Source organism: Strigops habroptila, chromosome 8 (genome assembly GCF_004027225.2).
Source record: "Strigops habroptila isolate Jane chromosome 8, bStrHab1.2.pri, whole genome shotgun sequence".
Taxonomy (NCBI): domain Eukaryota; kingdom Metazoa; phylum Chordata; class Aves; order Psittaciformes; family Psittacidae; genus Strigops; species Strigops habroptila.
The window spans coordinates 39,839,477-39,864,629 of NC_044284.2; the positions used below are offsets into that span (position 1 = coordinate 39,839,477).

The window sequence follows — 25,153 nt, forward strand, 5'->3', positions numbered from 1 at the left end:
TTTCAGGCCAGCCTCAGTCTGACATTGAAATAAAGTGGCCATATGTGTGTGTCACAGTGTTGCTGAAGTACCACCTTGGCATGTGCAAGTGGCATGCATATATAAATGCAGTGACTTTATCTGAAAATTTCTATGTCTCTTGAAAATCTGAATTACTAGCTGTAATTTGTATTTGGAATGGTTTGTGTCTAAATTAAAGCTGAAGGCAACTTCGTTGTAGATTCCGTTGCGTGATTTTGAAAGGCTGTTTTAAACCATCAGGAACGGCTTTCTCTAAAAGCCCAGTCTGGGGTCCTATACTTGCTTACACAGGAAAAGATGCAGAAGTCAGTTTTTCTTGTGACAGTTCTATGAAAGGTAGTGTTTCAGAAATCTTAAATGCATTTATTTAAGAGAGTAAACTGCCTTTTCCTGACTATGAGTTGCTGGTTAATTTCAGTATGTTAATGTTTGATGCTTTCAGAATTAAACAGAGAGCTCTAAATACTTAAAGAAGAACACTAAGAATCAAAGGATCAAAAAATATAGTTTATATTTATCTTTTTTATTTCTCCAAAGAACCGCAGTTGACAACAGTACTGGTGGACAACATTTTATTAAAACATGTTTTACCATAGCATTGTGCAGCTACCAATGGGCAATACACAATAACTGAAATAGAAACAAAAACCAGAAAGGCTTGAGCTGCATGTGTAGAAAAGTTAAAACATACATAAGTGGTAAATATATCCCTTAAATTTAAACTGGGATTTAATATAGGGCTGAATTCTGGTACCTTTTGCTACCTTAATTTATGTATAACTTGTTCATGATAAAAACACCAAATAACAATATTATTCATATGTTCTTTGGGATATTCTTCTAAGGGGCTGAGCTAGTCTTAAGTACATTTTACAGTAATCGCTTCAGAAGAGATGAGAAACTTATAGATCTTCTTTACAGCCTGTAGCTGTTAAATATATATTTTTTCCCCCCTTTATAGAGATGAGTATGCTCATACTAATTACAAGTAATTTCCCCTATCAGCAAGCAAATTTGCAGCTGCTGAGGTAAACTAACCAAAAGGAGATCAATTGCAGCCTGGTAGTGCATATACTCTTTATAATTATCTTTTATGTAGGTTTCTGTGGACATACCCAAATATTTTGGCAGCTGAGAATTTTTTTTTCATGTTGTGAATTTTTATCAGTTGTTTTTTAAACTGACAACTGACTATTGATGATCCAGAGCTTCACAGTTTTTTTAATCATATGCTGCAGATGACAAAGCCAGATTCATATGGCTGGTTTGTCTCAAAAGCAGTCAGTTTCAAAATACACCCTTTTTTTGACTAGGTAGTTCAATACACAGCCTGCCTGAATCTAAAGCTAAATTGTCATATAAGGGGGAGTGCGGTTTCAGGTTGTGCCTTATCCAGGCTGTGTGCTTGCCAGGAGAGGTTTCTTTTGCTCCATGTTCCATCTTTTCTGTATACTGTGCCTAGCAATCGCAAGGCTAACCACAGTAGTTTGTAGATGTTTATTTAGAAAACTTCTTTTCTCCCATTTGTCTGTTAGAGCAATGAGATTGATTTGCTGTGTAGCTGAGTGGGTGTGGTGTAAGGGGTGAGCTGGGAGCATATAGATGGAACAGGGCAGGATGGACAGGTGAGGCCATTTTTGAGGCAGCCTTCAGACAGCCTTAGTTATGTTAATCATAAAATCAAGTGAGTTGGAAAAAAACCTTTAAGATCATCAAGTCCAACCTCTAACCCAGGACTGCAGTCCTGGTAACACTGCAGTCAATCAATTATGCTTCTTGTTACTTCTATGGCAAAGGAATTAGTGGTATCTTTTGGAATGATGCCATCTTTCTGTCATGAATTTGTAAATGTAATTTTAAAAAACACTTTTGGTCTTTATTGTTACACCTTCCAGGATTTTCTCTGCCTTTCTGTGAAAGTGCTTGCTCTTAAATTCTTCTTTAATGGAAAATTGAAAATATAGAAACACATTAGGGGTAAAATGTTCCTGCAAATGTTAGAATAAATATTCTTTTATATACTTATGTATGCATGTATATTCAGTCCAGAATGGCTGTACCTGATACAGCAAGAAATGTGACCCCTCGATGCTGTATGCAAGCAATGGATTTACATAGTTGTCAGTTAAATGGGGCGGACTGCTGCACCTTTTCTTTGAACTCAAAGACTTACATTTCAGGCAACCATGCACTTGACTAAGTTTAGAATATTATACAACGAGGAAAGTAATTTCATAGAAAGCACAGAACAGCGTGTCTGTTGTCTTCAGTAGCTGGTTGAGTCAGCAACAAGCCTTGAAAAGGCTCCTTCAGCCTAAGCATTAGAGAGAGTACTTCTAAAACTTTGATTTAAAGCCTTCATAGTCGTATGTCCAAAATTTATCCTGATTGATGAAAATTTATGTATAATGACTGTTGTACATGGAGTTTACTTTGCAGAAACTGTTGACTTCGTCACAGATGCAGTAGTTAATGTATTTTCCTACATTATTTACGTCTCTAGAAATATCTGTGGCTTCATGTGATGTTTAAGAGGGAATGAATTAACTGTGTATCTAGCCTTGAGGATTAATAACTGAGGCTGGGGAAGTAAAACTACAAAAATATACTTAAATTTGTCTGCATTATCCTTGATGCACTCCCTTGTGTGTTGTTTGAATTTCTAGTGTACATTGCTTGATTTTTGTGCTGCAATAAGGAGTTAATCTGATTCTTTTCCCTTTAGTACAAGTGAAGGAGGAACCTTTGATCTATATTCTTGGCCATGCTATTTCTGCATGCTAAAAGCTCTTTGGGACTGGGCTGAGAGACTCATATGGGTCAGAAAAATTATGAGTAATGCTAGTAGGAACCTTGGTTACCTGCACTGAAGACAAAATACAAGGCACATACTGTTTTAAAACATTAGCTTACATGGGAATGCTAGTACATGCTGTGTATGTGATTCCAGTGCAGATATTTCCAGTGTAAGTTACTCTTTCTAGTCATAATTCTCTATAATATCTGTTAAATACTTTGCTTGGTATTAATTAAGGCTTACCCGAGTATGGCCTTTGGAACATTTCACAGTGCATGCAGTTCTGTTAGTTTTTAAATAAAAGTAGCAATTTTGACAATCTGAGAAGTGTTGGATGGGAGACAGCCATGTAATGATGACCAAGCATATAGCAGAAACTTAGGATCTTGTAGTTATAGTCTTTTTAATTCCATACATATAAAGGGACAGAACTCTGCTGCTTCAGACAGGTGAATTTTGGTATTCCCTAACTTTTCAGTATTTAATTTAAATTCATTAAGTAACTTTCAGTTATATGGTGTCTTTTGATCATTGCGATGACTGACATAAATACTATCCTGTTGCTGTTTATTTTAATAATAAGCTGATGCATTTTATGGATCTAGGAAAGGTCACCAGGACATTAAATAACTGGCTTCAGGTGTGTGTTTCTTCTTACCAACCGTGAGGCCTTCAAATGACTGTTTTTCTGTTCACCTTGATTTCCTCTCTTATACTCTGGAGAGTTCTATGAAACTCATACTAATTGTGATCTCCAAAGCAGAATCAAAAAAACCCCAACCACCACTTGTCTCTGAAGCTCTTTCTGAAAATTGAGTCATAGACTTTACATTTTAAGCCAGCAGAATGTTTGATTATTCTACTTTTGACTGCCTTTAAAATTCTAGTTGCCATAACAACTTTATTTCTTTATTTTTAGCACTTCAGTTGCCATAACAATAAAATATAGCTTTTTGAATGTAACAATTTTTTCCTCACTTTTTTTGCTTTGTTTTATAAAGAACCTGGGGCGGGGAGGGAGGGGGGAAGGAAATGTAGCAGATCTCTTCCCCTGTGAGCACTTTGATTAGAAATCTAGCCTTATTCCATTTGTATGGCTATTTTTTGACTACAGAGTATTTTCATAACTTATGCAGAAAAATGAATGCAAATCACTTTATAGAGCCTTTTCTTTGTAGAAAACTGCTGTTGGTATATCTTTTTTGTGTGTTGTAGTTAGTGTATTAGAAACTGCTAGAAAGTTATTTCCAGTATCTTTATTTAATTATATGGAATGGTTATAAATAAGGTATAGGCAACTGCTACTGATGCAGAAAGCATTTTTCTTTATGCTGTTGAAAGCTGTCCCTCTTTCTGTTTGGTTGTTTGTTTTCTTTCTCCTTATTGTAGGATTGCTTTAAAGATTACTGTTCAAGTTTTGCAGCCAGTAACTCCATTTTTTTTGTCATGTCATTCTTTATCTTTCATTAAAAATATGAAAACAAATTATGCTCAGTTTCTTCCTGCAGCAGACATTACAGGCACACTGGGAAGAGGGTATCCAGGAAACATGCTCTGTGCCTTTTCAAGCCAAATTAATTCTAGTGGCCATATAAAAATGATGAGCACTAGCATCTTATGCAAATACAGCAGGTAGGACCCAGTGCTTCCACTTCTTCCTCTGTGGCCCTTCCCAGGCATATTATCAATTAGTTAGAGGCCAGTATTTAGTTCAGTGTGTTCATACACCTAGCTTTGGGCAGTTACATGTGATGTATCTTAAAAATACATGAATGAAGAGATTGACATTTAGCTTCAAGTCATATTTTTGAGCAGGGGGGAAAGGTCTACATGTGAATTTAATATTGGTTAAAGAAGTTGGACCTGGAACTTAATCTATAGACTTGACTTCTCTATTCCCTGATAGTTTCCCTTCTGAAAGGACTTGTAGATTTCAAACATGCTGTCTTTAACCTATTTTTAGTGCTGATAAAGTATTTGTTCAATTTCATTTTTTTTCTTAGACATGGCAAATAATGTCAGGTTTGGTATTTCTTTTTGAATAAAGAAAATAATTTCTTAGCTCACATAACATTTTACATGTGCCAATATCTAGCTATAAATATAAATGTCCTCATTAATACGAAGTAATTTAAGACAAAATTTGCTAGCTATTGGAAGTTGAATGTATTTAGATGTTATTAATCTTGAAACATAGTTATCAGATGTGAGATGATTTCATAAATTTTAATTAGCTAATTTTTAACTATGGAGGGGGAAAAAAAAGAAATCAGTAATTCTTGCTTTCAGTGGCATTTTACAAACATCTGTCATTGCCAGGTTCCATGTTGGTGAGTTAGCCAGGAGTCTACTTTTAGGAGTCTACTTCAACTGCTATTTGCAAAATGTTCCCTCTAGACTGCTCTTGGTCAGAAGCTATTCCTGGTTCTTTCTCATAGATGCTTATTGATGCAAGTGTGTGCTGATATAGACTCCACGCTCTAAGAGAATATAAGTGATATCTCTTCAGCAGTTCCAGCTGGGAGGAGAATTTGGTCTAAATGAAGCTGAGCTTAAAATCCATAAAAAGAAATTGTGCCATGCTTCAGTTTATAAATAATTTTCATGCCATATCCTTTCCATGTTCCTCTTTTCCATTACTTCACAAAAGTGGTAGAATAGTAATACTGAGTAACACTTCGCTTAAAGATAGTCTTCTAAAATTTACAATTCCAGTTGTTTTCATCTTTGTTGTCATCAAAAAATGGTGGAATTTGGTTTCCTAGTCCGAATTTGGGGTCAGTACCTCCTGCACCTGGGTAGATCTTGCACCAAAACAAACAGTGAATCTTTAGTTCTTAACTGATTTTTGTCTATGCCAGCAGTTGGAGCTGTGACTGTGTCTCCTTAGTGATCCTAGTTGTTCAGTGTTTTCCTGAGCCACCTCTTGTCTCCTTGAGGAAGCACTATTTTTAAACATCTATTAAAGGAAAAGTTTAGGGTGGAATGCACCGATTATACATGCAAATAAAAAAGAAATCGTCCATGTGACTAAGCACATGTTGTCAGCCAGCCTGCCTAGATTAGACTAGATGCTCTGGGAGAATGTTCTGTGACCATTTAATGTAAGCTGCATCCATGAAATGTGGATTTGAATCTGTTTCTGACATGAGTCCATGAATTTGTCACACACTGGTAGCTGCCAGTTCACAATGTGTAGAAAAGAGAATTAGACTGAAGTGGATAAGTCTGAAGGTTTAAAATGATTTCTGAGAAGATGATGGGTTATACACACAAATGCTTTCTGTCTTGTAGCTTTCAGCACAGCTTAAAAGTGAGTTGCCAAAGGTTACTCGCTTTTAGGGAGGTTTTGTCGTACAGGTTTGCTGTTGTGATGTTCAGAAGTAAGGTCCTGAGATAGAGAAGGATATGGAAGAGCATGCAGTGTTGATCATACAGTAGTTCATGGATCTGTGGCCTTGGCATTGAGTTCTGAGGAATGCTTTGAAGATGAAATAGAGGTGATGCTCTTGGGAGAATTTAAAGAAATAATACCGGGTGCAACTGTTCTTATATTTAAAAGGCAATGAAGAATGAAAGTTACATTTGCATGCACTTCAACTTTGTTCTTTGGTCAATCCAAACTTGTGATTTTGAAAGACTAACAGAGGTACGTGGTTTTGATCCTTGTGTTCGTGTCTTAGAAATTGGCCTTAGAAGTTGGCTTCCTAATCAAGGCTACAATAAATTATTCATCATTTGAACTCATTAAATCAAAATTGGTTGCCTCTTAAAAGGTCAGGCTGTAGTTTAAGAGAACTCTTTGGCTCTCAGTATGTGAAAAATCAAAGTAGGTGATCACAGTGTTTGGGATTTTTTTTCCTTTAATAGCCTTAAAATCTCTTATTCTAGCTCTGCTGAAATGGAATTACTGCTAATACTGACTGAGCTTATGCTTCTGCCAAGTCAGCTGGAATCCTTTTGAACATATACTTTCTTGGTGTCCAGTTGTGATATGCTTTTGGAATACCACTATCTATGGAATGTAATTCCTGGATTGACATAGACAAAAGTATTAGTAAAACCACAATTATATCAAAACATGCCCCTAAAAAGTTAAAATGATTGCAGTATTAAAATAATCTTTTAAGTATTATTTTAAAATATGAGAAATAATTCCCACAGGAAAAGGGTAATACCACCTGCACTGTTCAGGCTATTCTCTAAATTTCTCTATTTCTTCATTTACAGTTCTCTTAATTGCTACCTTTTGTCCTGTGATTTAACAGGTGAAAATTTTAATGGTGTCTTGAAAGCAGTGTAATTAGTAGCTAGTTCATTTTTGTTCACTAATGTACTTCCATGCATAGAGGCTGTGTTTTATGTTAGGACAGCTGCATGAACAGAAAGAACATGGGTTTGTTATGGTACTTGAAATGCAGAGGGACAATTTTGAACAAAATGCACGTTCTTTTAGCCTGTCAGTAAACTTTCACAAACTTCAAGCTAAACATGAGCAACATACATAATGAAAAAGTAGGAGCTGAAGGGAAAGCGATGCAAGTAGCAGGGCCCTCCACTGAGGTGCCTGGAGCGGTGGTAGGTAGTAAGCCTGTATTCGTTTGCCAGTATCTTTTTTTTACTTTTTTTTTTTTTTAGCTACTGCTAATTCTGCTAGTTTAATAGCAGGTGAATTAGTTTTAGTGCCAGATGCATGACATTGAGGGTGCAAGTTTAATTTTTTTGCTTTTCATAGCATCCTAAGACACTTTTCTTGTTTTTTCCGATGTCCATTTTCATTCACTTTACAGCTTTTCTTATCATATGTGGTTAGTTAGTAAATTGCATCCTTCTGTAGCTTAAATGCTGTTTGTTTAAAGCAAATGCTAGGTTTAATTCCTGAAAAATTATCACTGTTCATTAGACTTCACAGCATTTCCCTGAAGTAAATCCACTACTTGATAGATAGCTTATTGCATGATGTTTTATTTCTATTGATCTCAGGCACAGAAGTTAGGTGGTATTTGTTGCTCCAAATTGAGCTTGTAAAGTGAATTCTATTTGTCACAGTAGCATCAATATAAACTTAAGGGAAGCTCCTCCTGAAGAAAAATATTCTTGATTGTAAAATTCAGGGAACTATCTAATCCACGAGATCACAGGTGGTAATGCTTAAAGGGAGATTGTAGCACTTCACTCTGAAAACTTGTTTCATATTTATTAAATACAAAAATATTTAATGGGTTTAAACTTTCTACAGGATAATGTTTCTTTGAGGACTAACACTTTTGGGTTTTTAACCACCAAGTGTGTTTAGTCTTGACGAGGATGAGGATAGACTGCAACAAGAAAAATTCTGGGCTGGTACTGGGAGTCACAGTGGGAGTGGTCAGAAGTTGGGGCTCACACAAGCTGTGAAAACTCCATCCTTGGAGATGTTTGCAACTCAGCTGGATATACAGCCTAGTGCAGCTTGGTCTAAACTTGGTGCTGGACCTGACTTTGAACTTAGCCTGCTTTCAGCAGGCCATTGGGACAAATGATATCTAGAGGTGCATTCCAATGTAAAGTATTTAAGAAGTCAAAGATTTTTTTGAGAAAAAATATTTTTATACATATGTATGTGTACCTCTTATGTGCCTGTACTCAGGTGAAAATTTCCTGTGCATTCTGTGTAAGCTAGAGCTCTTCATAGCAGTTTTTTAAATAGACAGCTGGAGTGGGTGGATTTCAGGAAGAGGCAGTATATTCGAAATAACAAATAAAACTTATTTCTGCCTTAAGCACAGCACCAGTATGTCTTCAGAGAGCAACTTCAAACACTAGTCTGATGTAAAAAAATCCATGTACACACACACATGATTTTTAAGGGAACAACTATTAATTTTTCTAACTCCTCCCTTTTTAAGCTGCACTACAAGCTGCAAGCTTCATAGAATTTTTCTGGAGGCATTAAAAACGATCCAGGGTGTCCATATGATGTGGTGGACAAATAAATGCCAGAAGTAGTTAAGATAAAAATAAAGCAAACGGAAGTTCTATAGGCTAAGAAGAAAGTGGATTAAAGAAAATAATACTTAAAGAAAGAAAAGGGGGGGGGAAGTTGGGCAGAAGAAAAGACAGCTGGTATGTGTATCAACACTGTCATTCAGATCTGCATCTAAGTAAATAACTATTATGTTCTTCATCCCACGCTCACACCTTACATCTCCCTGCTCTAATCAATGTCTTTCTTTAAAAAAGATTTTACAGAAACTGTTGTTGTCCATTTAATCCATCTGACCATCCAGTACTTTAACAAAGAGAGTCCTGAAAGACTTCGAACTAGAAATGAGTGGTGTGACTGAGATGTGCCTTTGTGCATTGCAGGAATTGCTTCTAATCAGTCCTGTTGCCTTACAAAAAAAGATTTAGAAAACAAATATTCATGTTCTTTTCTGAATAGAAAAAGAATGAGTAATGGGTTGTTTTCTTGCTTCGAGCTTCTAAGTCTACCTCTGTATGGGGTTTTGTCTGGGAAGCTTTATCTCATTTCCTTACAGGGTCATACGCCATAGCCACTGCTTTCACAGACTTGCTTTTTTTTTTTTCATATACAAAGCTCAAGCTCCTACCAGATCTGTTTTCAGCAGGATCAGATGGTGTGAGTCTTCTGTTTTGGATGGTAACTTCTGTTGTTTCTAGCTGATGTAATTTATAAAGAAGGTGTAGAATTGCTCCTCCTAGTCAGCTTGAAGAGTGCTCAGTCCTGCTGGACATAACCAGCTATGGAAATTATGCACCATGTAAAATACTGCCTTGGTGACAGCAATTAAATTCTTCCCGTGTAACTGTTTTCTCTTTCTCACTTCCTTTTCTTTATATGCAACTAAAAAAAAAAAAAATAAAATAAAAAAATCCTGAAGCACATTTTGTTTAAAACTGGGCCAGAGTCCCTAATGTGTCTCTAATCTACAGATAGGAAACTTTTTCCATATAGCTTTTTTATGTGTTGCTTCTGATAAAACATTCCAGAATTGCCACATCTTGTAAAATTCTGTCTGTAATTGTATAGTTTCATCAGGACTGGCTGATTTCTGCTTTAATTTTCACTTGCCTCCAACTATACATAAAATAAAGTACAAGTTAGTGCAGTCAGTCTGCTGCAGTTTGCACTGCTGTTGCTTAGGAAATGCCACAGGGAGCCGGGCTCCCAGAGGAGCTGAGGTGATAAAGCCACTGGGTTGTTTTTTTTTTGGTGGTGAAGGAAGCCTGCTTGTATTTCCACAAAGAAATCAATCTAACTTCCTTACTTCTGAATCACTTTGTCCCTTTAATTATAATTTATGAAAGGGAAGTATTTTAACTGCATTGAAAACCAGCCAGCAGAGGTTGCCATTGATTCTTCTGTTACCTCTTACCTGCTCAGCAATATCCAGATTTCTCATACAAGACCTGAAATGTTTGACTGATCTGAGTGCTTGCTGTCTGAGCTCAGTACTGTGTGCACACAGGGATAGGCACTGTGGTTTTGTACCTCAGCCGGATCTCACTTGAGAGTAAGGTGACTGTGGTCACTGTAACATTTGAAAGCTTTATTTGTATTCAAATTTGTATCAATCAGGATGCGCTGAGCACATAGTTTCTGTGGTCCACTTAATTGTAGGCTTTACCTTTGCTTATCTTACACGCCTTTGTGTCTTTGAGGCTTTCTGACATCCATTTTAATATGTTTTGGCCCTTTATGACTCTGGTGCCAACCACGAACAGACCCATGGAGGAGAGAGAGAAGTGCTGGTTGCTGCACACCCTTGTTTGTTCTCCTCCTCCCCCACAAGAGGAGTGGGAAGAGGAGGAATAAAAATTGCTTCCTATTGTTCTGCCCATGGTATGGATGGCTTTGGCTTAAAACTGTACGCAGGGGCTAAGTTTAGTCATTAAATCTGTTATCGCAGCCATTTACAGTTCTGAGGTATTGGAGTGATTTTAGTTTTTTCTTAAATCCTTCGATGGAAGAATCTGGAATTACCACACGCTGTTATTGTGAACCACTCTTACACTGCTGCACTTTGTGCTGCCTCACATTTCTACAGACTTGTCACGCAGCCTTGAATATTTGCTCCAGGCTATACTCAAGATACAAGATGTTAACCCAGGAGCAGCTTACTAAATTTTGCCTGTGGTGTGCCTTGGAACTAAAAGAGTTTAAATCACTGTGGTTTCTAATGACTTAGTTTGTTAAAGCTTCTGATACCGTTCTTAAAACATCTTTTGCTGATCTGTAGCCCCAGATACTGTTTAATGGTTGGTGTTTTGGTATTTAAATTTGCTTCTCTCTGTGTCTAAGGATGTATGGACTTTCTATGTAAGATAACTTTGGTGGTTGTACTTCTGTTACTGGTTTTATTTTTAGGAAGCATGAAGTAAACAAAAGTTCCAAGTCCTTAATCAGGGAATAACAGCATCCGTTTGCATGAATAGAGAGATCAGTTAATTGGGCTTATAAATCTGTGCTTTTAGAAAGAATGTTACTCAGATGTATTTGTATTTAAGCCGATGTTTGCAATCGGTTGAAGTAATTAAAAAGCTGTATTGAAACGAGTTGCAGATGAGTTTTAAAATAAATCTGCCTTAAGTATGAAAACAACTGATTTTTAGGGGATGGTAATTTTGTATTTTAAGCAAGAGAAGGAAATTTGTGTTGAACCACGGCAAATATTTCACCAGCCTAAACATTTGCAGACAAGGTACAAAAGATGCATGCGAAATCAGTCATCTGAGAATAACTTTTACTAAACGTTTTTACTTAGGCAATGCTGGGGGTTTCTGAAGTTAAATATTTGTCTGTCTGTCTATCTGTCTATATCTATAAAAGATGAATTGGGGGGGCCTGACTTAAACGCTTGGGTTTGGGGTGTGTATCCTGTGGACTTGGAACGTTGTTGAATTCTTGGCGGTCGGCGTGGTTCCTCGCCCTGATCTGGCGCTCAGCACTGTGCAGGAGCAGATCGCCAGAGATGGGAACTGGCACCGCGCACACTACCCGAAGGCACCTGCCTGCCGGCTCGACGGGAGCTGGCGGGACGAGCACCGGATCCTCGCCGGCGGTCCCCGCGGCTGTGCCGCAGCCCTTCCCCGCCGGAGGAGCGCCGGGCACTCGGAGCAGCCCCGCGGCTGCCGGCCGGGGGCCGGGCTCGGCGGTACCCCCGCCGTGCAGTGCCGTTCCCCCGCCGCGCTGCGGGGGGCGCCGCCGGCCCGGCCCGGCCCGGCCCGGCCCGGTCCGGCTCGGCCGCCGTTACCTAGTGACAGCGGCGCGGCGCGGCCAATGGTTGCGCGGCGGGGGGGCCGGAGGCAGTCACCTTTCCAGCGCCCAGCTCGGCTGCATCGGCTTGGGGGGGGGGGGAGAGGAGGAGGAGCGGACTCAGGTGCAAGCAATCATTTCAAGGGGGAAGGAGAGAACTAGCGACAGAAGCTCTAGCCGCACCACAGTAACTAGGACTCCCCCTGTCAAGCAGTTCATCGTAGCGGCTGATAAGGATGCGTGTAGGTGAGAAAGATTGCTATATTGCTTTAACAAAAAATTAGAGAAAGTAGTAATTTTATACCTGCTTTGTTGCTTTTAGACAAAGGGAATGAATAGCCGGAAATATTCTGGGATGTTCTAAAATCAGAAGGACTTTCTGTACAGTGTGGCGATGCACGACAGGAAATTAACTCCGAAAGGAATGCTTTCTCTCAAACTGCTGCAACAGAATTGAAATTTTTTCTATTCTAGTATCTGAAATTCCTCCTGAAGACACGGCAAGGACTATCAGAAACATCAGAGAGATTCTGGTACTTTTAAAGAGACTCAAAGCAAACGCCAGCGTAATAGCTGAATGACCTTGGAGATCATTTTATGTGGATTCATTAATTTTCACTGCCAGTCTTCTAGTCTCAGGAACTCTAGGATTAAAGATGGTTTTAACATTTTAGGGGCCTTTCAAAATACAAGATTGTATACAATTAATTACCTGCCTAATGATTCCTGAACTAATTGAGCATTTACTTAGAACACGGAAAGAAGATGCTTTCTTTTAACGTTTGCTTTTTCCATAATTGTGAATAAAATTAACAAGGTAATGTCCTGCAATTAGAAGAACTTTTTTTTTTTTTAAGCAAGTATTTATTATGCTGATCATCTAATAAATATAGAAACCTTAAAGCCCTAAGAAGATGAAGCTGAATAACAGAATAATGGAGCAGTAAACAATGGCAGCTTTTCTAGTCAAATCAGCATTTCATTAGCTTCACAGCAGAATGCAGATGGAAGTTTCTGTTCTCGTTGTATGGGGGTTTGTGAAATGATTCAGGTGTTGCTACAGAGGTGAGCAGTATCATGGATATACCTATGAACTCCTGGGTACTGATCCACGGTAGCAGAGTTTCCAAAGATGAATATTTTAAATTACCATTGCTGAAATTAAATTCAAGAGGATTTATTTTGTCTGTGGGGACCTTGCATTATGCTTCTGGCATTAATAATTGTAATGGACTATAACTGTTTGAAGGAATTGTGAATATCGACAAAAGTCTCCAAATTCTATTCTTAAATTATTTTATTTTTTAAATGAATAGAACACGATCTTCCTCATTGTATGTGAGATGTATGTTTTCTTTCTTGGGAGTCCGAGGGCAAATCTGCCTTGTCCCCCACCCATCTCCCTCCAAATAAAATTCATTATTCATACCCAAACAGTGGTGAGTCTATTGGAATTAACCTTGACAAAAATGTTTTCCTTACCTTTCTAATGAATGCTCTGGATAAGATGGAGTACCACCTCCTGAACGGAGACAGAAAAGACAGCGTCAGAGAATGAACTTTTTCCTTTATTCTCCAGTAAGTCTGCAATTTAAATTGAGACATTGAAAAGATTATCTCCAGTAACTGCTGGTCCAGGAAACTGGAGCTGTACTGAGGTTCCTCCTTCCCTTCCTTTCCCTCACCCCATTATATTCCAAAGTAAATGACTTTCTCAGGAAAATAAGCAGTCAGAGATTACCCCAATCTGTCCCTGGGAAATGAGTGTGTCTCTTTCGTCAGTTTTTATTTCCATATTTCACAGTACCTGTTTGTTTTAGAAGTGCCTTGTGTTTGCTAAAGATTGGTGAAGAGCACTGGAGGAGCTGATCAGTGGCCTTTCTCTTTCTGGCTTTGTTTTTTTTTTTCTGTTTATTTGTTTGTTTGTTTTTTCTTTTCTTTCTTTCTTTCCTTAAAGCTAAGGTGTGCCAGAGGTGATGCACTGATGCTGAGGAGGCATCAACAGCTATGAGACTGTAATCCTCTCAAATGTAAGCACTGGCAGTGTCTACAAAGAGAGATCGTGAGACGCTGAAGCAGAGTTTAGCTGCTGTTAAGCAGGTCATCTGCTCATTAAGGCTCAGATTGCAGTGTTCCCCAGTCACAAAACATGAACCAGTCCCGATGGATTGAATGGAGGACTCTGAATATGAGCAGTAGTGTTATGAACATGTCTGAGCATCTCTCCTGCCCTCTTGGATTTGGTCACTACAATGCAGTTGACATCTGTATCCTTGAGACAGTTGTTATTGTCTTGCTAACATTTTTAATTATTGCGGGTAACTTAACTGTGGTATTTGTTTTTCACTGTGCTCCACTTCTGCATCATTATACCACCAGCTATTTTATTCAGACCATGGCCTATGCTGATCTCTTTGTTGGAGTTAGCTGCTTGGTTCCTACTTTGTCACTGCTCCACTACTCGACAGGTGTCCACGAGTCCTTGACTTGTCAAGTTTTTGGATATATCATCTCTGTGCTAAAAAGCGTATCTATGGCATGTCTTGCTTGCATCAGTGTGGATCGCTATCTTGCTATAACAAAGCCTCTCTCCTATAATCAACTGGTCACACCTTGTCGCTTGAGAATCTGCATCGTTTTGATCTGGATATACTCCTGTCTGATCTTCTTGCCTTCCTTTTTTGGTTGGGGAAAACCTGGTTACCATGGAGATATTTTTGAATGGTGTGCTACCTCCTGGCTAACTAATGCCTATTTTACTGGCTTTATCGTGTGCTTACTATACGCTCCTGCTGCCTTTGTCATATGTTTCACATATTTCCACATCTTTAAAATTTGCCGGCAGCACACCAAAGAGATAAATGATCGGAGAGCTCGATTTCCCAGCCATGAAGTGGATGCTGCTGGGGAGACTGGGCACAGCCCCGATCGCCGCTATGCCATGGTTTTGTTTCGGATAACCAGTGTGTTCTACATGCTGTGGCTCCCTTATATCATATACTTTCTGCTGGAGAGCTCTAGGGTGTTGGAAAACCCATCACTTTCCTTCTTAACGACATGGCTTGCTATAAGCAATAGTTTCTGCAACTGTGTGATATATAGCCTCTCCAACAGTGTTTTCAGGCTGGGACTGCGGAGACTATCAGAGACAATATGTTCATCTTGTATGTGTTTAAAAGATAGGGATGTACGGGACCCTAAACCAAGAAAGCGGGCTAATTCCTGCTCCATTTAAAGAAAACTGTCGCATGTGATCAAAGGCGGAGTTTTGATAGTATTTGCTGTATCTGGAAATTTTCCAGAAGATAAATGTTTACTTGAATAGCTTGCTATGATGCTAGAGTGAGTTTGAAAGTGATTGTGGAAAAGGCTGTTGTAAGAGGGGTCACTGAACTTCAATATAGTTCTTGTGAAATTGTGAGGACAGCAATTTGACAGAGATGATGAAGAAAGTCAGAACTAAAAACCTTCCAAAGGGCATGAAATAACTACCACATCGGAAGAGATTCCTCATAAAATAAGTTAGGCACTACCTTATATTTTTCCCCTTGTAGAAAAGTTGTCTTACTATCTTTGTGTCAGAATATGCTGTAGCCTTCTGAATTTAAAAATATTTAAGAGGAAACAATCAACAACACAGTAAGTGGCTATCCATAAATAATATACCTGAGGACTATAGTAGATACTGCAGATTAATAATCAGCTCTATCTCTGCTCACATCTTGTACAATTTTCAGTTGTACAAACAATCTGCAATGCATAAAACCTATACTGGGCACGACGCTTTTGGGTAAAATGGCACATTTTGGTACAACTTTCACAGAAGCTCTCCCTCTCATTTCCCCTTTTTTTCCATGCTGTTCATCCCTAGATTCCACCACTTCCTAGTGGTTTAGTTTGAGGGCACCTGTGAGGCAAACTTGAGTTTCAAACCATTCTTCCTGCAGAAAGCCATAGCCCTTCATGGCTGGCTGAGTAATTGCCGCTGCCCATGTACGATGACTTCTTCAATCTTTCACTCTCTTGATCCTGTTAAATTAGTGCACAGTATCAATGTAGTGTCCTTTAGGGTGTACTAAAGCTTTTCCTTTATTGGCTACACAGATAATCCTAATGCAGATATGATAATTGCGCACAGCAGTGTGCTTCACTGCTTAGAAAATTAAAACTAACCCTTTTCTTTGGGAAGTTTAAATAGCTTACTGTTGTAGCTGTCAATCTGTTGTGTGAACCTAGCTTGCACATACTGTTTTTTTAGGAGAAAACGTAAACTGTGGTCTGTGCCTAATGTTTTCATAGCACATGGAATAGGTCAATGCTACAGGATTAAAAAATTACACTTACTTTAAGAGAAATACTTCCATGCAGTTGTTGATTAGCTGTTTGTTAGACAAGTGTTCTTGGAGGAGGTGAACTAGACAGTTTACTATTAAGTACAGGTAAAAAGCTTCAGTATTTCCTTTTGTACTGAACTGATTTTCAGGTCCACTGATGAAATCTTTTTTTATTTTGCAAGGGTGCACATTAGGTTTGTGTCATAAATTGTCAGGGGTTCAGATGCATGCCAATCAATAAAATATTAAAATCATTATTTTGAACCAAATGTAATTTTCTTAGATGGTTATTGGCTTTTAGAAGAGGCCCAATTATCGATCATTGGTGCCTTTTAACACTGCACTATTATTCCTTCTTTCACCAAAATGCATATGTAAAGATCGTGCCTATTACTTTTTGTAATGGAAGCTAACCACGCTTGCACACTTGTGGTTTGACTCTAGATTTCTCTTAATTATGTATTCTTTGTTCTGTTGAGGTGGTTCTGAACCCCTGTACGTTTTTTGAAGCTGTAAGAAAGTTGAAGCAATGGAATAAAGTAGTATTATGTATATCAAAACCAGCCTTGGCGTTAGTTCCCTGATGTTATGCTCTGTTCTCTGTGAAAGTTCTTTCGGGTTAGGGCTCAAGAGTGAACAATTTAAAACCCAAACCTCAAAGCTGCTTACTTGCTGTCTTAAACGTTTATAATACTAGTTTCTAGAATTGCACAGTCTTTAAAGAAGATTTAAATATGACTTGCAACATTCTTCTAGCTAAGCTGAGATGTTGCTGACAATTAGCCCTGATAGATATTATGGAAAAATGAGTAGTATTCTTTGCACATATCTCGTAATGTTCCATGTCTACAGGAATGTGTCTGCTGCCTTCTTTTGAAAAGTTGCTGTTTATGTTGGAAGGCTCTTTTTGGTTGACTGCTGCTATATAAGGTTGTGTAACCTCGTCTCTTCTTACAAACATGACTTGGGGTCATTCTGTTTTGTCGTTACTTTGTCACTGTCTCCTGCTTAGTAGGTCCTCAGAGTACAAGACTTGGGCAAGGAACAATGAAACATACAGTCTTTCACAAGTCACAGGGCTGGTTTCATACCAATAAAGTAATTTTATATCTGTGCTCCGGAGCTGTCCACTTACTACTGCTTCTGTTTTTTATTGGCATTCCTGGTAACAAGTTTTTATGGGACCTCCTGAAATTCAAGGAAAGTTCTAGAACGTGCTTGAAGTTGAACTAACCTTTATTAAACACAGTGTGGAGCTGGTAGATGCATTGTTAGCATGGTACTGTAACTACACATATGTAGAAATATACAAGCTAACTCATTTGTATCAGTAGTGCCTTAGTTGAACCCTGCTTGTATAACGTCAGCAAATGGAGCTGATGTACAGCAATTTGAAGCTTTCTTGCCTGCAAACGGTAGGTCAGAAAGAGAGCTTCACTTCAGAGGCTGCAGCACAAGGTTTACTCAGCAGCCCACCAGCTTCTTGCCCTAAAGGGCAGAGTTAGCAATACATTTCTCTCTATCATTGTGTTGAACTTGTAGAGTTGTCAGGTAGAACTGAAAATTTCCTCAGGCTGTAAGAGGGAGAGCATATAGTAGGAGTCCAATATCCTGCAAACAAATCATAGGATCCTAGGTTCTTCACCCTTTTATTTGTTTGTTAAACATTGGCTTAATGTAGTTGGTGCAAGAACACTAATATACTTATCTGGACCCTGAATTTCAGTTGCTGTAAAGTCACATTTTAACCTGTTCTTTGTAAATCTGAGTCTCATGGTCTCCTGGAATTCGTGAAATCAAACATCCTCGGCAGACTTAAATACTGCATTTCTTCTTGCTGTTTACCCGATGACAGGATGTGACCTGGTGGTCAGTCCCATTAATTTTTAAATTTAGTGTGTTTCATTTTTTGAAAGCGTTTTCCAAACTCATGATTTAAACTTTTATTTGAGGGAGGTTTGTTACTATTTTACTATTGCTGTCCGAGGATTCCAGCTGGTGCTAAATTCTCTTCCAAAATTATAAGGCTGGACATTTTAATGGATGAAAAAAGTCCAGTAGAAATTCCAGTCACCCAATCTGTCACTTTTGGTTTTCATTCCAGTATTATATAAAGTCTTATGTTCTTTTGTGGAAAAATCTGATTAAAGAATGAAAATTTTAAAGCTGGCATCTGGGGTACATATCCCACTTTCATATGCCTAAAGATCTTTCTGATTTGTGAAATACCTAGTAAATAGGTGACCAGATACTAGCTAAAGAAATTGACATGAAAAAAATCAGTGTTGATAATATGGGTAATAGTAAAGTCTCTCCATATACAGATACATTGAGGGAGTCGCTAAAACTCTAAGTTCATTTAATAAAATAAAAAAAGCCATGAGAAGAAAACATATGTAAAACATTAAATAAAAAGGTTAATTAAATAAAATGAAACAATGTTAAATAAAAAGATGCCTAATAGGTAAGCAAACAAATATTTATCTGTAGCTGTAGATATAGGTATATGTTTAAAGCTCCTTTGTGCAGGTAGATTATGTTGTGCTGTTACATTTCTCTTGAGTACTTCCACTTGTAGTCTAACAGAGGCTATGTCAGGGTCAGTTGCCTTACCCTTTTTGGAACTTCATGTCCTCAGCCTATGGAAAAGTAAAAAAAAAAAAAGGTGTGATGGCAGCAAAAACACTACCAGAAAAGTAATCTTCACCAAATCCTATGTGCTTCCTTATTTTCTGGAATGGCTAAATGAATTTCTCCTTAAAATACTGTTCTTTAAAGGGAAATAAAAATGTAATAATGAAAAGCACAATGCTGTCTTTTTCAAGTTTGCTTATTGTCTTATAGTAAGATATTCTCCCCCCTCCTTGTCATTTCTGCTTAAGAATCCATTTTATAATTGTACTTGGTAAAGCATAAGGTACCATGCTGGGTTTATTTTTGTGCAGAATCTTTGTGTTTCCTCTACTGAGAAGTTTGGAGTGTTTTGCTTTCATAGATACAGTTTATGAAGACCTATTAAAAATAGCATTTATGTTCTTTTTATGATTATTTTTAATTCATTAGTGTTTGACATCTGCATATCCATAAGGACACTTAAGTTTTCACACTCAGCAAAACTAACAAGGTGTAATCTTTTTGGGTAAAATAACTAATCAGTCAGTATTAGAAATTGACTATTGAGAAAAGTATATCAGTGTAATGATTAGTTATTTAATTAATCATTAAATAACTAGTCTGTTATTTAATTAGCTGTTTCATCTTGCATATGAAAAATTAAGTTGATAAACAAAAGATAGCTGTAATAGGATATTGAGTTGATGGGAAATGCATCAGATTAAACACTCTCTCACAGTTGGTTCTCAACATGAAACTATTTTATCTTTCCATATTACAGTTGTAGCCAAACAAATATATTGATTTTTTAAAATATTTTTATTTAAATGTTGGTGTTTGGATGCTGAGTATCTGTATCTCTCAATTCAAGCCACTGCTCTTGGTGGAAATATCCCTTTAACAGACCTCAGACTCAGTTGCAGCGTGCCTAGCAACATGGTGGTCCTGGAGCTGACTTTGCCAGGGAGCAGTGCCAGAGGTTGATGAGGCCAACATTGCCAGAGGGGAAGAATGTCAATGAAGGTGGCAGTGCCCTCCCCAGCCATCCTCCAGGATCAGCTAATTTGCGGATCTTTCAGTTTTATTGTCACTGTCACCAAAATGATAAGATTAAGCTTTTGACTTCATCCCTGCCACCTTTTACCTATGTCTCTCTCTAGGCTGTTTCAGGGATGGAGTGGTGCATCATTCTACTGAAGAACTGAGTTAGATTTTATTTCTTTTTTTTAATTAAAATATTTTCTGTATCAAACCCAAACATTACTTTGTTAAGTAGATGCTGAATAATTTTTAGGCCTTTCCAGAAATTGAAGCATTGCTGAGGTAGTGTTTCACTGTCACTTGCAGCATTGCCTGGAATATTGCTTAAAGATAGTATTTTCCGAAGACAAATGATTTTTCCTAAAGCAGGTATGAAATTCAGGTAAAATCTGATATTCTTCTTCTCCCCTTCCATTTAACATAGACATGTTTAATTTTTGTAAAAAGCATATACTGAATTTATACATGGATCTCTGCAGTCATTAGGCATTTTTAATTGTTAACAAGTCTGTGGTGTTATTGTAGATTAGTGGGGTGAAAGCAATTTAAAAGACTATTAAAGAGTAGATTCCTACTTACAGATTTTTCTGGTCATTCTGAAGTGACTTCTTTCTTGATCTGATATTAAGAAAGTCCTGTGAGGTCCATGAGCTTTAAGTGCTAAAGGAACAGTACGTGAATGGAGAAGAAGCTTTAATGGCTCTGTGCCCCAGCAGAGCCTTAAGAGAATACTAAACCCCCCTCACTTTTACATCCGTAATTTCTATGGACTTTTCTTTTGTCCAAGTACTGTGAAAGGTAGGATGAATATAAAGAACCTTAGTGCTTTCAGCTGCACTGACAGGAGACTAGGAAAAGCAATTTCAGGCAGTAAAAATGCCTGGAGATCTTCAGGATTTTATCACAGTCTTATGCTGGCTGCTGCCAACCTTCTCTTGAGAAGAATGTGACAGCAGTGCTAAAGGCTTTTCATTTTAATCACCGTGTGACTTGGTCTGAACAAAGAAAAGGTGGTTTGGATCAAAATGAAACTTTTGTTAGAGCAGTGATTACCAGGAAAGAGAGTTTCACTTTTCATGTTCATCCATGCCTCAAAGCTCGCAATCTGAATTTTATAACAGGCAGTATTAGAAACAGTGACAAAACACAGAGGTTTTGGGAAGGGGAAGCTCAGAGATGTCAGTGTTAATCATGTGAGGGCATTTCTGCATCTTGACAGCATTGCTTTTTGTTTGTTTTCTTTAAATGAAATAGATGTCTGTTTTTTCCTTCTTCTAGGAGTGATTTGAATAAGCACCAGTTCTTTTCATCATGGAAGAAGTCTATTTTATGAGACATTTAAATGAAGAATAGGATAGCAGTTAGGGAAATATATTGGGGTTCCCCCAGGAGAACAAAGTATGTTGCTTGTGGAACATTGACATTCAGTTTCATGCGCTTTAGTCAGGAAAGTCTGTAGCAGAAATGCCCGCACCAGGGGAGGGTTTCTAGTCCTTGTATGATCTCCCCAGTGTTATTTATGCTTGTGCATGTACTATTTTAAAGTTGTTCTGTGACATCAAAATTTAGAATGGACAAATGGTATTTTCCATGATCAGGCAAATTTGTTCTGACCTAGGAAAGACACTTGCTGAACCCACAGGTATTTAGTGTTTATTAAAGTGATTATAGCATACAGGTTCTCGTTAGCTGTTTTATTGTGGGGGAACAAGTATAGGAACGGTGTATTGAGGCAGAAGAGCTGACTGTTCTTAGATGGACTGCTCCTCATCTGTTGCATGATATTATTACATCAAATGAGTCCAGGTGAGGTTGTGGCCTTGGGGGGCCAAACACTGAGAGCAAGTGACCTTTATTTACTTACTTCAGTAGTTTACCTTAATGGCACTACATTATCTCCGTGGTTGCATCTGTGTTTAAATACAGGTTTTCAAATACAAAACACTTGTGTCACTTTGGAATATATGTATACCTCTGTTACCTGCTGAGCTTCATCTAGACCTCTCTCAGTACGACATGCCATTTAAACCTCTGATTCATGTTCACTGACTAAACCTGTGGTGGTTTGAATTGTTACTGTTAGTAGCAGAATGAAACATACCTCCCTTCCTCTTACCTTGGTTGTTTCAGGTCAGTCTGGCAGTTTAGCACAGACCTATTTTTGGCAGTGAGTAGGGCTGTACAGGAGAGAACACTGGCGTGGCTATAGTATGTTCCTGTACTCTGCTTATACTTTTACTACATGGAGTTAATCCTCCGCAAAAGGTGTGGTATAGACATCTGAAGGCAATAATGCCTTAAACTGCCTCAACAAGGTTTTTGTGGAGCTTTGTTTATTAGGGTTTTTAATGGTAAGGAAATTTGATGCAATTAAAAATAGAGAGATTTATATACTACAAGTAATGAATTGTTACTAGGTCAGGAACAGTTTTTCATCAATGCCCTCAATAGATGAACAAGATCTTCATAAGATAATTTTATTATAATCAGGTAGATTTTTGACACTACAATTTTTATAGTGAGTTTTAAAGCAACTATATGTACATAAGGGTTGTAAACAGTCATAAAGTGGCAAGGTTTCAGTGGCGGCTTTTTCTTAATTTCAAGGGCTTTGGGGCTGGAGTTGGGTTAGTTTACTAAGTGTGTAGCAAAATTGCCAAAGCCAAAACAGAGAGGCTATAAATGAAAGGATTTTATCCAAACTTTCTCTATAATATTGGCTACTTGATATTGTCCAGGCAGTGTCTCATGTTGGCTTAGGAAGATGACATATAGAAAAACAAGAAATCTAATAAATATAAGTGTAACTACATGCTATCATAATTACATTATTTTTAAGATTTTTCATTTTTTAACTCAGGACTTTCAGAGACCATATTTTCTGTGATGTCTTATCTTGGGAACTAGCTGAACTATTTTCCTTTGCTGGCTGTGCTTTACTTGTTCTCTGACTTTTGGGGTTAAGTTCAATTTTGAATTTGAACTTTAAATTAATTTTTTGTTTTAATTTTTGAAGTAGATGTGTTCTTCACTTGACTCATGTAAAAACCTTTATGAGAATAGTAGAAAATCATGTCCTTGAAGGGAACTACATCTAATCTTAAATCTACTTAGGCTACATTTCATCGTGTCTAAAAGCAGCTGTTGCTGTACCTTGTTTACTAGATTTTAGGTGTCTTGGCCGCAAGCCTGACTGACAAATGACAAGTTCTCCAACCTCTTCTGTTAGGCTGAAATATTACTTGCCAATGATTTTGTTTGTAAACACTGGTAACTAAAAATTCTATTTTGGTGGTGAATCAGTATTTTGGATGGGATTTATAGGGATACTTAATCTACTGTATTTCCTTTGATTCTGGTGACAATATATGAGGATTCTTGCTTATGTGCAGCTGAAAGCTTTGTCCATGTTATCTTACCCCTGTGCATTTTCAGCTCCTCCTGGTTTATTCCGGCTTGAGAAGCTTTTTCTGGGGAAAAGTATGTCTGTGATGGTTGGTCATTGATACAGTTGTGCTTTGGGTGATCATCTTATTTTATGAATTTCACTGCATTAGTAATGCCTGTATGTTAAGAATAAAAATCATAGCAAAGTGCTCTTGTAATAATGGTATTGATTTTGTTGAAAAATGAATTTATAGCAAGACAAAATTTTTTTACCTGGGTAAAAAGAGATTTGAAATGTGATGTATGTGAGGAATACCTGTTGATTATTTATTTTGGGAAAGATTTGGATTTCAAGTGGCAGATGAAATTCAAGAGATTAAATATAACTATTTGAAGAAAAGCAGCTCTTAGTTTTCATACAATAACAAGATGAATTGTATCCGTTTCCTGTCAGGAAGAAGATCTTGGGTTACTCTAAGTCACTTTATGGAAATGGTAGTTTAATAAGCCATGGCTTACCAAAAAGTGTTGAGATATTAGTAATTATAAAAGTAATAAAGAAAACTACTAGAAATCATTGCTGCCATCACCATGGTATGCCTGGGCCTTGAATACCAAAGGTAGCTGGTCCAAGGTAGCACAGGTAGAAGGAGTTCTGAGGAATGGCAAAGCGACTCCTTCTCTAAGGGAGAATGTAAGTCGCTAGGATTTTCCAACCTAGAAAAGAAAAGATTAAGGTGCAGGGGTGTATGAGAAATCTGTAAGGTCATGAACATCGTAGGAGAGAAGTGGGTATAATTAATGATTGTTTCTCCTCCAGTGTAAAAAAAAAAAACCAATAAAAATTAAGGTAGCACTATGAAAACAAGCTGTATGTAGTGAATTGTGGAATACGTTGACAGAAAACACTGGATGTCAGAAGCTGCCATGGGTTAAAAATCTAGAGAAATTCAAAGAGGAGTAGTGTATTAAATGCTGTCATCATGCTTCTGGCTTGGGAGACCATATGCCACAGATTACCAGAGGCTGGCAGGCTGTGATGGGAGAATTGTCACAGTGTGTTTATCCTATTCTTACACTTGTCCTTAGGCATCTGTTACTAGCTGCTGTTGCAGACTGTGTTGATGGTAGAGGAACTAAGGGCTGACCTAAAGTGTCTGCTCTTACCTTCCTGCTCTGTTGCATTGTTACATCTTTATTACTTTTCATGTACTAACTCTGGATATTTCTTTTCGTATTTGGACTGTCAGGAAAAGAATGCACAATATACTTCAGCTGTTTGGGGTTTTTTTGAATAAAATTACAAGTGAAAAATGAATATCTGTGGCTGTACATCTTTGTGTGTGTGTATGTGGAAGGTGGCTGTGAGAGTAGAAGTGTCGGTATGATCAACTGTCCCCATCTTTCCTGGCTACTGAAGCAAAATACGTTCTGGCAGAGTAGCAACAAAGCAGTCATGAATATTGCTAGTTCTGATATCAAGTATTAAGGGATAAACTTTAACTTTTTTTTCAACAATCCTAGTACTTAAGAGCTGAACTATTTTATTATAGGCAGTACATAGCAAAAAGGTCTTCTTAACCTTGTCTAAATACCAATTTTTTTTTAAATAAAAAGTGATACTGCAAAAGTAGGGATGCCTACACTACAGATAGCTAAGTCAGATACCCCTCCCAAGATGCAGCTGGTTTATCAACGGTC

General features: G+C 37.8%; 2 protein-coding genes across 6 annotated transcripts in view; both read left to right on the forward strand.

Annotated features, from left to right (window-relative positions):
• The window catches only part of RABGAP1L (RAB GTPase activating protein 1 like), a 252,449-nt gene that overhangs the window by 77,575 nt on the left and 149,721 nt on the right, over positions 1 to 25,153 (forward strand). The gene's annotated exons all lie outside the window — the stretch shown is intronic.
• Positions 11,038 to 24,770, forward strand: GPR52 (G protein-coupled receptor 52). Of its 3 annotated transcripts, none has more exons than XM_030493480.1 (2): positions 11,038 to 11,080; positions 12,400 to 24,770. In XM_030493480.1, exon 2 carries the CDS (start codon positions 14,227 to 14,229, stop codon positions 15,310 to 15,312), a length of 1,086 nt encoding a protein of 361 aa, XP_030349340.1. In that variant the 5' UTR covers positions 11,038 to 11,080; positions 12,400 to 14,226; the 3' UTR covers positions 15,313 to 24,770. The 3 variants fall into 3 exon arrangements, with proteins under 3 accessions (XP_030349340.1, XP_030349339.1, XP_030349341.1); XM_030493479.1 differs by lacking the exon at positions 11,038 to 11,080 and adding an exon at positions 12,087 to 12,323; XM_030493481.1 differs by lacking the exon at positions 11,038 to 11,080 and adding an exon at positions 12,087 to 12,323 and having other exon boundaries at positions 14,040 to 24,770.